Source organism: Podarcis vaucheri, assembly GCF_965113315.1.
Source record: "Podarcis vaucheri genome assembly, chromosome: 1".
In the NCBI taxonomy this organism is placed as follows: domain Eukaryota; kingdom Metazoa; phylum Chordata; class Lepidosauria; order Squamata; family Lacertidae; genus Podarcis; species Podarcis vaucheri.
In genome coordinates, this window is record NC_138759.1 from 50,218,935 (window position 1) to 50,231,884 (window position 12,950).

The 12,950-nt window shown below is 42.8% G+C and overlaps 2 protein-coding genes across 7 annotated transcripts in view; both read left to right on the forward strand.

The window, feature by feature from the left end:
• LOC309534386 (uncharacterized protein) overlaps window positions 1-12,950 on the forward strand; it is a gene marked incomplete at its 3' end in the record, with an annotated part of 296,522 nt that overhangs the window by 241,482 nt on the left and 42,090 nt on the right. The gene's annotated exons all lie outside the window — the stretch shown is intronic.
• PLEKHH1 (pleckstrin homology, MyTH4 and FERM domain containing H1) overlaps window positions 1-12,950 on the forward strand; it is a 56,699-nt gene that overhangs the window by 13,033 nt on the left and 30,716 nt on the right. For 3 of the 5 annotated variants that reach the window (XM_082223759.1, XM_082223757.1, XM_082223758.1), the window contains exons 2-6: window positions 1,674-1,839; window positions 7,719-7,781; window positions 9,712-9,873; window positions 10,947-11,030; window positions 11,755-11,836. In XM_082223759.1, coding sequence (XP_082079885.1) covers window positions 1,714-1,839; window positions 7,719-7,781; window positions 9,712-9,873; window positions 10,947-11,030; window positions 11,755-11,836 — 517 coding nt within the window. In that variant the 5' untranslated portion in view covers window positions 1,674-1,713. The remainder of the gene's footprint in view (window positions 1-1,673; window positions 1,840-7,718; window positions 7,782-9,711; window positions 9,874-10,946; window positions 11,031-11,754; window positions 11,837-12,950) is intronic. The other 2 variants (XM_082223761.1, XM_082223760.1) reach the window with 1 other exon arrangement.

A 12,950-nucleotide genomic window follows, 5' to 3' on the forward strand; every position in this document is an offset into this window, starting at 1 on the left:
GCAGGAGGCTCTCCCTCTCTCCACTGGCACCCTCGGCAGGCTGGTAAAAAGTATATATTGGAGGCTGTCTCCTTTTGTGGGCTTATTTGCAAGGCTGAATTAAATCACCAGAATAGTTCCAAAGTTTTTAATTTCTATGCTCACCCCTCCAGCTTTTCAGCATATCTTTCCATTTCCATTCATTAAATTTGGGGACAAGCAAAAGGGACTTCCAAAGGTGATTAAAATGGACAAAGGGCCTTAGCTAAATATTTTTCAGACTGTGGCAATGAAATATAATGAATGAAGCTTTATCTTTGTTCTCTCTTACTATCTGTTTCACTTGGATAATTCATAGCCAAAGCTTTGTCGTGGAAGGGCTTCTGTCATCCATGAGGACACTTAGTGCATTGTGTCTTCTGCTGCCCACTTCAATTAGTTCATGGGCTTCTAATGAAAGGGGCATATTGGCTATGTGAATTTTAAGCGTTAGCTAAGCAACAGGCCTATCGTTCCTGCTCTTGTAGCTGAACCTACATACCAGGAGATTAAATACGCACTGACAGGCTACCAGAATGACCCTGGGAAACATTAAGAGTTAGTGCAGCTTGGTGGTCCAAAAGATAGCTAAACTGGGGGGAGAGAGAGAGACCATATGGAAACCAGAGTAGCTTTGATAATGTGATCTTTAGGAGCTGATAAGAAGATTCTGTTAACTCTTTCACTGCACAGTCTGGAACAACAGTGAGTTTATACCATAGTCTAAGGGCTTAGGTTGTTTGCGTTTGCCTAATCTTCTAATCAGGCTTGATTGAAGCTCTTGTCCTGGAAGTCTTAGTTGTTAAAAGTTTGTTTACAGTTGGAATCTTCATTTTGGATTCTCCTCAACTTCCCGAGTGTTTAAAATTTGAATGCAGAGTTGGTTTTGTGCAAACTGACATAGAATCATAGAATTCTATAGTTGAAAGGGTCCCCATGGGTCACTAGCCCAGCCCCCTGCAATGCAAAGTAGAATGTTACCATAGCTAGATTGGAGGTAAAGGGACCCCTGACCATTAGGTCCAGTCACAGACGACTCTGGGGTTGAGGCGCTCAACTCTCTTTACTGGCCAAGGGAGCTGGTGTACAGCTTCCGGGTCATGTGGCCAGCATGACTAAGCCGCTTCTGGTGAACCAGAGCAGCACCCAGAAATGCCGTTTACCTTCCTGCCGGAGCGGTACCTATTTATCTACTTGCACTTTGAGGTGCTTTCAAACTGCTAGGTTGGCAGGAGCAGGGACCGAACAACGGGAGCTCACCCTATCGCGGGGATTCGAACCACCAACCTTCTGATCGGCAAGCCCTAGGCTCTGTGGTTTAACCCACAGCACCACGCACGTCCCCAGATTGGAGGAGGCAGGGGAAATTCTCCTGTTAGGGAACATCCACCCTATATGTTTAAGACATATCCAGTGCATGTTTTAAGCTCATTACTTGCCCCAAAGAATATCCAGAGGTGTAGTTTGTTAAGGATACTGAGAATTGTACGTAACTGTGAGGGGGAAACTTCCGTTCTCAGGGTTCTTTGGGGGAAGTCAAAGGAATGTGTTTTAAATGTGTATTGGATGTGCTTTAAAAAAATATCAATAAAGACAATTCATATAGTATTTTGGACATTTCTGTCTTTTTTTCTTTCTTTGTCTTGCTCACTTAGGACATCTTGAGGTCAGTCTAGGGAGAAGAAGGCATTCAAAATGGCAGAGCTCGCTGTTGAGAATGGTAGCTGCATGGACTGGCAGAAACGATGCCTTGCATTGGAGACACAGCTCTTCAAATTCCGCCTGCAAGCTAGTAGGATCCGGGAGCTTTTGGCTGAGAAGGTGAGGCAAAAGCTACATTTTGTAACTAGTCTTTGTTGCTTATTCTTTTCTTTTTTTAATACTTTTCTTTTGCTTTAAACAAATACAGATAAATATAGACAACCAAAATTACAAAAGAAAATTCCATTATAATAATGAAAAAAGCTAAAAAACTACAAAAAAATCAAAGTACAGGGTTGCTTATTCCTAAACCTTTGGATGAGGATAGCTAGTAAGAGAGATTGTAACCCCCCGTGATGAGGCCAGGGACATATGTTTCAAAATCAAGTCTTTATAATGAAAAATAAAACAGTTTCAACTTAAATTTGACACAGTACCCTATAAGAAGGTCTAGAGAAATTGCCTGCCATGTTTTAATTTGCTTATTAATGGACTGATTTTTTTTTAAAAAAAAATTCTCTAAGTTAACAACATTCTGAAATATACACTATAATTAATTACAGTAACACCAACTGCAGTAGAATATCACAATAAAAACTACCATTAAAGCATACATTATAAAATTAATTTTAAATGTTGGCTTATACAAAAATGTATTTGGCTTAAGTTTCAGTTTGAATAGCCTGAGGATGTGGACAAGAACTCGAATGGCTTTGAAATCATGATTTTCAGAATCTGATTCCCACCCTATCCACGTGTTTGTTATTTAAACCCCAAGCCCTCTTTCGTTCATTAGAAATCCTAAATTTAAATCTTTACCCAGTCAATGTTTTCGGAAAGAATTCCAACAGAATGGTGACAGCACAATAAACTTGTCTGATTACTCCTGTACTTTGCCAAGCACCTGACGGCTGGACACCCCTGTGGAAAGGGAAATGAAGACTCTGGAGTTAATCCAGCCCTAGGGGTGTGGGTGTGTCAAGCTACCCTTTGTTGAGATTAGGGAGCAGTTTGGTTCAGTGATCAGGTTACTCTGTAACTGGCTGTATGGTTTTGTGATGTGGTTTTTCCTCTGAAGGCCAAAGAGTAAGCAGTTAAAGGCTGTAATTCAACAAAGGATTGTCAGAAGTGCTAGGAGCGAGGGGATGTTTTCTTCATCATTTTCAGGCTAACAGGATGGTTGCCTTAGTGCTGAAAATGAAAACTGACTAATTTTGTAATTTAGTAAGTGATTTAGCAAGTCAGTCGAACAATTTAAGAACTGAATCACACAATTCTAATACACAACCTAAGTACCAGAATTTCAGCCTTAAGGGCTAGTTCACAAATTTGTTTGCTAATTTCCCACCCCTCAACAAATTCCTAGGGCAGTTTATAGTGACTCATTTGATAACTGCAGCATCAAGTGGTGACTTGTATGTATGAATGAATGAACCACAGGATGCCCATGCATATCCCTGCATAGCTCTTCAAATTCAATGGTGTTTTTTTTTAAGGATTGAGTTCACACATTCAGCTTTGAACATTCACCTTTTGAATTGTCTAGTGATAACTTATCAAGTGACTGTGCACACACACACACACACACACACACACGGGTGAACATTCCCCCAAGTCCTTAATAAACATGTGAAGGGTTGTTAGAATGCTGTCTTAATAAAAGTTTTTTGCACTGCGTTCTGCCATGCCTCTCTTGAGAAACTCAAAACAAATGCAGTGCTAGCAATGATACTGCTCAAATGTTTTTTGGAAGCTTTCCATGGAAATTAAAGTATGCTGGAGTTTAGAATTGTATGCATTGTATGCCTTTGCTAACTGGCATTTACTTGCACTCAGGGGTTTTTTTTTCCCATGCAGTTGCACACACTGAGGAGAAAAGGGGTAATATTCTCTTGATGAGTGACATGGCAGGCTGTTGCCATGGCAGCATGATGACCCTGTTACAAATGAGCTGTGGGGCCTCTCAGGAGAGAGAGAAAAGGACTGAGAGAGAGAGAGAAATGGAGAGAGAAAATGGAGCTGAATCTAATTAACACAAAAGAGAGTAAAAATCCAAAGAAAAATACTTTGATTCTGGCAGGAATGCCTGACTAAGCTTAGAAGTGGAGATGTGTGTACACAGGATTTCCTGGGTACTTTTCTCATGGGCTCATTTGAAGGGTGTTCATACTGACTGTTAATGCATCTTCACCCAGTTAATCTAGAAATGCGTTCAAGAATCTCATGTCTTTAGTAACTGGCATTTACTTACACAGTTGTGCACACAACGGGAAAGAGGGGTAATATTCAGTTGATGAGTGACATAGCAGTCTGTTGCCATGGCGGCATAATTGACCCGGTTAACAAATGAACTGTGGGCCATGAATCTTTGGCCGCTCTCCTCACCTTAGAGACATCATTCTGTTCGATAATAGGGCTTTATCTTTCTACAGCACGTGGGAAAGGACAGCTTGGTGGGCTAATGATCAGAAGCGTAGGAACCGAATTTTGAACATCTCATTTCAATGTTTGTTTCACAGTTAATTAGCCGTGCAGTGCAGTTTTCTCATCAGTATTACAAAACATGATATATAGAAAGTGCAATCTGAATGCTCAGCTTATTGTTAGTTTGCCCCTGGGGAACCTTGAATAACACATGATACTCAAAAAGCACCATGAAATTAACACTCTTGTCTGATGTTAAACAGAGCAGCAGTTTTAACATCCCACAGCAAGACAATGAAGTGGTGAGAAGGAAGGTGAATACTAATTATTTTTAAACTGAGTCAGGCTACATGGATTTTTATTAGCTTATCTGAAGGTTTGGCAGGCTGTCAGGGGTTGCCATGAGATTTTTAATGAATGTAGACAGTTTCGGTATCCATTCAGTTGGGAGGTAAGTAGAGTTCTTCTGTTCTCAAAGAACCCAGGTTTCTTGGGGAGATCAGTCTCTAAAATGCTGGTCTCGTTCAGCTTACTCACGAGAGACAGTGAACTATGCCAAAAAGTGGTCAAGTGTCAGAGTGGTACAGTTGCCATCGTTCACAAGAGCAGAAATATCACCAATAATGTGCAAATGGTAATGTCTGTGCAGTGAGCCATGGTACTGCAATGAAGTTGAAGTTTCGGTTTGGGACAAAAAGGATGTTAATTTCCAGGTATTATTCCAAGTAGGGGTGTATGCTCTTTCTGGGGTAGTTTGTCCACATTTGGTCCCCACCCTGCACTCAGCTCTCATCTGTGGCTCCTAGAAGCTGTCAGCATGTGACAGCAGCCACACCCCAGGAAAGGGCTTTGACCGACCAGCTAAACCAGGTGAGGGTAGTCAGTGAGTCTCAGGCCCTTGGTGAGTTAGGGACTTCCCCTGCGTGCGAAGACAGGCTCCAGCTGATTGAGCAGACAAGACCAACAGTGGGACCAAAGGTCAAGGTCATGGTTTTCTGCACATGCTGTAGAGGGAAGCGAGAGGCAGATGGGGCTCATCAACCCGAGAAGGTTGCCCATCTAGGAAAAGGAAAACTCTGATCCTAAACCCCCTGAAACTCTGACCCTAAAACTTACAGGATATATTTTGGAGAATAAAAAGCTAGGGAATAAACCCTACACAAATCTGGAGTGGAGTCCGTAAGACAGATGGATGGTGCCTTGTACACCTCCTTCTAGCAACTCCTGATGCCAACTTACTGCTCTGCTTTCCTTTGGAGAATATCAGCGTGGCCGAGAGGGGGAGTCTTGTCGTCTGGACAGCGCAGGGCTTCCATACACACTGCCCAAGCTTGTGCCCTGGGGAGGTTACTTTGGTGCTACTAATGACTTCATCCCCAGAAGTGCACTCCATTCTCTTGAGACAATGGAGAAGTCACATTGATCCCTCTTCCCTTCTGGGAATAGTAACTCTACAAGGGGAGTTATTGCATTTTTACCCAAATGGGATTGCTGCTCCCTATTCAAAAGCATTGGTTTTCCTCAAACAACCCTCCAAGGAAAACGTTATGACAATTATTAAAATTAATGAGCTCTTGTATATAAGCTTGCGAGAACAAAGAACCTATGGGACACTGACCCATAGCCCTCTTTTCCTCTCCAGCAGGGAAAGTCTGTGTGCAGATATTGTTTTCCCAAGAAGAATGTGAAGGGAGGGGAGGTAATTTAGAGGTCTTCATTAAGACATAGGAGAAGCCAGTCCAAGCCAGGGCAGGAGGAAGGAGCTGCAGACACAGCTCTGAATTGATGCAGAGAAAGCCAGACTCTTGAGAAGAAGTGCAGGGGAAGTTACTTACATGAGATCAGGATGTTTTTAATGTAATTCCAGCTGATTTAATATCCATGCACTGCAATGGTAGTAGATCATCAGCAAAACGAGGATCAAACAGAAGCTTGGATATCAAATTTGAAAGGGGGGCCCAGCTTTCTAAAATCCTTTCATTTACTCTGTCAAAATTAATGCTGAGTCAGTGCTTCAGCATGGTATTACCGCAGCATGGCACCGAGTATCTCTTGCCAACCTGGAACACTATAATAAAGGACGTTTCTGGAAAAAATGGGGCTGTTCCTGGCAGTGCAGTTGAACCATTATTCAAGGGCATGTTTTGCAAAAGTGAATGTGGAGCGAGTGAATATAGGAGGACAATCAATCACTCAAGCCCATGAGATGAGCACATGGGAGGTTGAAGTCTCCTGTGTAAATTGGGCCCAAATGCCGTTGAATTTGCATAATATTTATGTCAATCTCATACCTGTAAATAACATGACATGGGAATATGTGATAAAGTAAGTAGCACTCTTTGAAATCGTTTCTAGACATTAAAAGATCCTGCACATCATAGTGATTATATAGTGATGCAGAATCTATCATAAGTCTATCAAAGAGATATGGTGAGTTGAATGCTAATGGTGAGCTGGTGGCTTCTAAGTAAGCTGCTTATAGGAGTAGTGAATAGCATGTAAAATGTACCAGAAGGTATCCTTTCCAACCATATAATGAATGTCAAAATTCACTCATGAGAAAATGACGGGTGATAGTGCTGTTAAAAGGGATGTGGGTGGTGCTGTGGGTTAAACCACAGAGCCTAGGGCTTGCCGATCAGAAGGTTGGTGGTTCAAATCCCTGTGATGGGGTGAGCTCCTATTGCTCGGTCCCTGCTCTTGTCAACCTAGCAGTTCGAAAGCACGAAGTTCAAGTGGATAAATAGGTACCGCTTTGGCGGGAAGGTAAACAGCATTTCTGTGTACTGCTCTGGTTTGCCTTAGTCATGCTAGCCACATGACCCGGAAGCTGTATGCCGGCTTCCTCGGCCAATAAAGCGAGATGAGCGCCGCAACCCCAGAGTCGTCTGTGACTGGACCTAATGGTCAGGGGGTCCCTTTACCTTTACATTAGTGCTGTTAAAGAGCTATGTTTTTTGTTTGATCCAGTCACATAATTCTAGAAATGCCAAAGATCACCGTGCCAAATGATGGGTTTGATTCTAAAGAAGTAGTAGAAGTAGTAGTACAGTGGTACCTCAGGTTAAATATGCTTCAGGTTACATACGCTTCAGGTTACAGACTCTGCTAACCCAGAAATAGTGCTTCAGGTTAAGAACTTTGCTTTAGGATAAGAACAGAAATCATGGTCTGGTGGCGCGGCAGCAACAGGAGTCCCCATTAGTTAAAGTGGTGCTTCAGGTTAAGAACAATTTCAGGTTAAGAACAGACCTCCGGAATGAATTAAGTACTTAACCTGAGGTACCACTGTACTAGCATTACAAGTACTACTGATAGCACAGCATTTCCATGTGCTCTGGCACTCATCACAGTCTTCCATGCGCCAGTAGCAGTTTAGTCCTACTGGCCACATGACCTGGAAAGTTGTCTGTGGACAAATGCTGGCTCCCTTGGCCTGAAAGTGAGATGAGCTCTGCACCCCATAGTTGCTTTTGACTAGACTTAAGTGTCCAGGGGTCCTTTACCTTACCTTTACCTTTTACTTTAGTAGTAGTGGTAGTGAACTGTTTTTCATGTCTTATTTTCTTCTGAAGATGCAAGAACTGGAGCAAAGAGTGGTTGAGGCAGAACAGAGAGCCCAAAATGCAGAGAAACAGGTAAGAGCTTCTCTGATATCACTAGTCCCATAACATGTGAAAACCTTTACAGCTGGACGGGCACCCCAAGATTTCTAATTATACAAAGGTTTTCAGTTTCAGGTGACACATTTACACCTTACAGTGCTTATAAGCTTTTAATCATGTTTCTAAACCTTGCTGTAGCAGTGGGAGAACTGTGTTCTGTGGGCAAAGCCTAAAAAGTATAGCCTTTGAGTCCTTCTCCAACTCTTACCCATACCATACATTTAGAAACCATGTCTCTCCCCCCTCCCCCCCCAAAAATCATGGGAACTGTAGTTTGTTAAGAGTACTGGGAATTTTAGCCCTGTGGGGAGTACAGTCCCCAGAATTCCTTGGGAGAGGTCATGACTATTAAAGTGGTATAAATGTGCTTTAAAAGCATTGTGTGGCTGTGATCACAGGGATTCTGTGGCCGATTATTCCCACCATTTTTTGTTGCTAAGCAATTTTTGGGACCCACACAGAATCCAGTTAAGCTACCAAGGATACTATTCTTCAACATCCCTTTTTAAAGGGGGAGGGGGAAAGGTGAATGGAAAATTACAGTCCAGGTTGGACCGCCATATCCTGGCCAAACTTGGTGGAGTGAATCAGGCCTGGAGGCTTGGAGTTTGCTGCTGCCTGTTACCAATGGCACCACCCAGCTCGTTATCTAAGGGAAATGGAAAGGCCTTTCGAAATGCCTTAATTAAATCTGACAGGCTTAGGAAGTGGTTTAATACATCATGTGGAGCTGCCACCCCACAAACAGGTATATTGTGCAGGGAAGCAAAAGACGTCTAGGAAATGAAAGGACTTGTGTGCTGAGTCCTAAAGTTGGGTGTTTTTTCCAGCCCTTGAGTTCAGGGTTTTGGATGGTGTCTTCAATGTGCTCTTATCTTCAGATAAGGAATGCAAAATGGTTACTGTCCCAGCTTGGAGGTTTCAGTGTAGAGTCACCACTCAGGCATCAGACAGCTGGGAGGGGCTCTTTCCTTAGACAGTAATTATTCCCAAGCTCTGATCCAAACACCGGCAGCTTGGCAGGCTAAGCTTTCTGGCTTGGGGTGCCACACGCTTGCCTTTCAGGTTCAGCGTAGGGGAGAGACTGTTTGCCTCTCTCTGTCTAATGTAGACAGACAGGAGGACAAAACACAGCTTTCTGCAACTCGGGGGCCAGGAATGTCCGCTGGAGCATAACCAGCTTTCATGAAGAAATTGGCACACAGACTGGGAAATATCCCGCACGGCATTGCCAATCTCAATTTGAGGCCTTTGAGGAGGAGGTCAGTAGGCTAGGGCCCCGGCGCCGTCAACATTTTTAAAGAGAAAAGTGGAGACTACATTTGAGAAGGTACTCTCAGGCACAACCAAATTATTTATGACATCCCTATAAAGCTTCTGTCCAAAACCCTGGAAGGGGACGGATAACATAGCTGCTGGGATGGAGAGAGGGAGAGACATGTTCGTAGAAAAAAAGGGGGGCAGGTGCAGAATGCCTGCCAAGTGGCGATTCAGTGCCCCACTTATATGTACCTGTAAGACATGTTTGATGTCTTATTTCTTCTTGTATACTTGGGACCATCTTGCTGTCTGAAGATGGCAGGCCTTCTGGGCATTTCTTTTAATTATCTTCTGAGAAATATATTTTCCTTGAGCCTTTGAATATTTAGGTTGTATATCCACTTAAGTGGAAGTGGGACTTACCTCAGACTAGGCTGAGCAGTGCTGCTAATGTGATATTTTCAACATCAGATACCAGCGCTCTAGTGGATGGGATTATACGAAGGGACAAATGTGTGAGAGTTCTTTAAGAAGAATCTGCCCTGCCCCAAATAAGGGTCCATTAGTGAACAAGCAGTCTATTCCCACAAAGAGTCCAATGTGTTTCCTTCCCTTTCCCCACCCATTGTCATTACAATGAAAGTGTGAGGGAATCTTTCAGGTGGAAGTTATGGAAGAGAAGCTGAAACTTGCCCACATGAAAACAAGCGGTTCAAGTGTACACAAGAAATACCAGGAGCTGGTGAGCAGAGTGCAAGAAAAGGATGAACTGATCAAGAAACTCGAGAAACAGCTGGAAAAGCAGGTAATTAAGCTATTTTTATCTGGGACACACATCTTGCCTCCGCAGCCAGTGGGAAAGGTATCATATGATATTATGGCTTCTCTTCCTGCTTCTAAAATGCATTTATGTCTGTCTCCCCCTTCTCAGGTCAATATTTATTTATTCGAAACAGTTATTGCTGCCCTTGAGTAGAGTTTCCAGAAACAATATAACATACATAAATAAAACAGGTGACATCCCAAATAAAATGGGTGAACTCATGCAATGGGACTTCCTCTTTCTCCCCTTGCAGTTCCCTCATATGGCCCCCAAATCTGTTCTGGTGTGTTGCGGATCTCCCTGAAGCTGATTCGAGAGAACTGTGGCAGGGAGGGGGAGGAAGGAAAAGTCTCATTGTGTCTGCTTGCACAAAACTGGATATTCCCCATAATAGTAATTAATACGTTAGAAGAAGAACAATATTATTTATTTATGACTGGAAGGGGGAGGAATTATGCCTGGCACCTAAATGATAATGCAGTTGGTGCCAGGCATGCTTCTCAATGGCAGAGGGAATTCCACAAACACAATGCCAGCACTGAGAAGGCTTTCATTTTTTCATTATACATAAATAAATCTAATAACTACAAACAGTTTGCAGAAAGAGAAGAAAAGAAAAAGAAATTAGTTTAAAAAGAAGAAGTATGGGGCAGAAGAGTTAAGTTGTCACAGCTGGCAATAAATAACCATAGGAAACAGCTATGTGATTTAAGTCAATAACAGAATATATTAAGAGGGAAAAGATGCACTGAGAAGGCTCTCTCTGTTTGCCACTAGCTTTACTTTAGATGGCTGGAGCACCTGGTGGAGAGGCTCTAAATATTAGCACATAGGCAAATTACTACGGGGAAAGACGTTCCTTCTGGCGCCTGAGGTCTGTGGTCTAGTTCTGATTTGTAGGGCAAGTTTCCACAGAGTCTCCAGAATATTCCTTACTGCTATTCAAGAATTGTGCAAGAATCGTGAGCTGTTGCCCATGGCTACACCTGCAATTTCTTCAAGTCAAATGGATCTGCTGCTGTCTTATAACATTTGTCTATTTCTCTTCTTCACAGAAGCAACTGAGAGCGGATGATGCTAAAATTGTCCAAGAAAAGGCTGCCAAAATTAAAGACTGGGTGACAGCTAAGCTAAGAGAGGTGATGGCCAGTTTGTTTCTTCCACACCCCTAGTCCATAGAATTGTACAACTGCATTGGCATGAAAGGGGTGCTTGCAGTGACACCTCAGTAGGGATATCCTGCTCTGCAGTGACATGTAAACTTCTGCATTGCACTGTTGGAGAAGACAATGTGTACAGCTGTGTGCCTTCTTTTGTGTGCCAATGGACTGTAGAACTGGGCCAGTAATGACGCTTACAGTACAACCTATGTACAGTGGTACCTCAGGTTACATAGGCTTCAGGTTGCAGACTCCGCTAACCCAGAAATAGTGCTTCAGGTTAAGAACTTTGCTTCAGGATGAGAACAGAAATTGTTCTCTGGTGGCACCTGCGGCAGCAGGAGGCCCCATTAGCTAAAGTGGTGCTTCAGGTTAAGAGCAGTTTCAGGTTAAGAACGGACCTCTGGAATGAATTAAGTACTTAACCCGAGGTACCACTGTACTTGTTTAGTAATTTAGTTAGTGAAGTCCAAGCTTATTGGTTAAGCAGATCGTCATACTGTTTGGCCGTAAATATACAAGACAAAGAGAACTCTTCCTAGAGATAGGCCTTCCTTTCGAAGAAGGTAGGAATTTTCAATTAATTCTCTTAATTTTCTTGAAATTTTATTAAAGCCAAAAATCTGGACAGAACTGTTTGTAAAAGAAATATACTTCAAATGATTTTTTTTAACATAAAGTGTTTTCTTCTACTGTTTCACAGCTCGAGATGGAAAACCATTACCTCAAGGGTTATAACCTGAAGCTGACTGAGCAGATCAAAGTCCTTCAAGCAGCGCTGCAAGGTAAATATGTAATTTTTAAAATAAATGTCTAGGAACCAGCAGGGAAAGTGAAAAGAAGAACCCTCAGATCTCTGTGCAAGTTTCACTTTAGCCATTTGTGGTTTCCTTCTAGTACACAGAGGCAGAATGAGCAGAATATGATATTTCCATTTTCCATCATATATATATATCTCAGTTTTTAAAAAAATATATACTTTGAGGCAGGCTGTCTGTGAGATCTCTGTTTCTGTCTCCATACTAATGGCTGGTCTATTAATTCAGCCGTAAACGCTATAACTAATGTCAGTGGCAGAAAATCCATTACCTTTAGGGGGGGCAACATCAAGCTTTAGATATTATCCTAAGGGTGAAGCTACTTTCTGAAAATCATAAGCAGATTTTCTTTTTTCTTTTTTTACTACGCACTCGGTCATTTCCTGACATGTTTGGATGCTCACAGGCAAAGTTCATGGGTCCACCTAAATGTGGATTGTAGATGTTCCATGGATGTTGCTTTGACACCGACGTTGTTCTTGTACCTGCTAAGTACAAGAACTGCAAAATCTCATTAACCTCTCTGTCCCAAGTACGTTCTTGTACAACTAAGAATAGCCCCACCCTTTACGTGGCTTACGCAATTGCCGAGGACCAACCAATGTATCTGTGCTATATCGTTATTTCCTGCAGCTAGTACATAAAACCCAGTTGGGGATCCTGTGGCTGCCCTCCAGTTGTTGTTAAACTCCAAACTCCCATTAGCCTTAGCCAGCAAAGCCTATGGTCGGGGATTGTGGGAACTGTAGTCCAGCAAGATCTGATGGGCCATAGGTTCGCCATCCCTAACCTAAAGTATGGGTAATATTGCTGTACCTTTTTAAACCTGTGACATGTACAGTGGTACCTCGGGTTAAGTACTTAATTCGTTCTGGAGGTCCGTTCTTAACCTGAAACTGTTCTTAACCTGAAGCACCACTTTAGCTAATGGGGCCTCCTGCTGCTGCCGCGCTGCCAGAGTACAATTTCTGTTCTCATTCTGACGCAAAGTTCTTAACCCAAGGTCAGTGGCGTAGGGGGGGTGTAGGGGGGGCCGGCCGCACCGGGCGCAACATCTGGGGGTTAGGGGGCGCAAATCCAC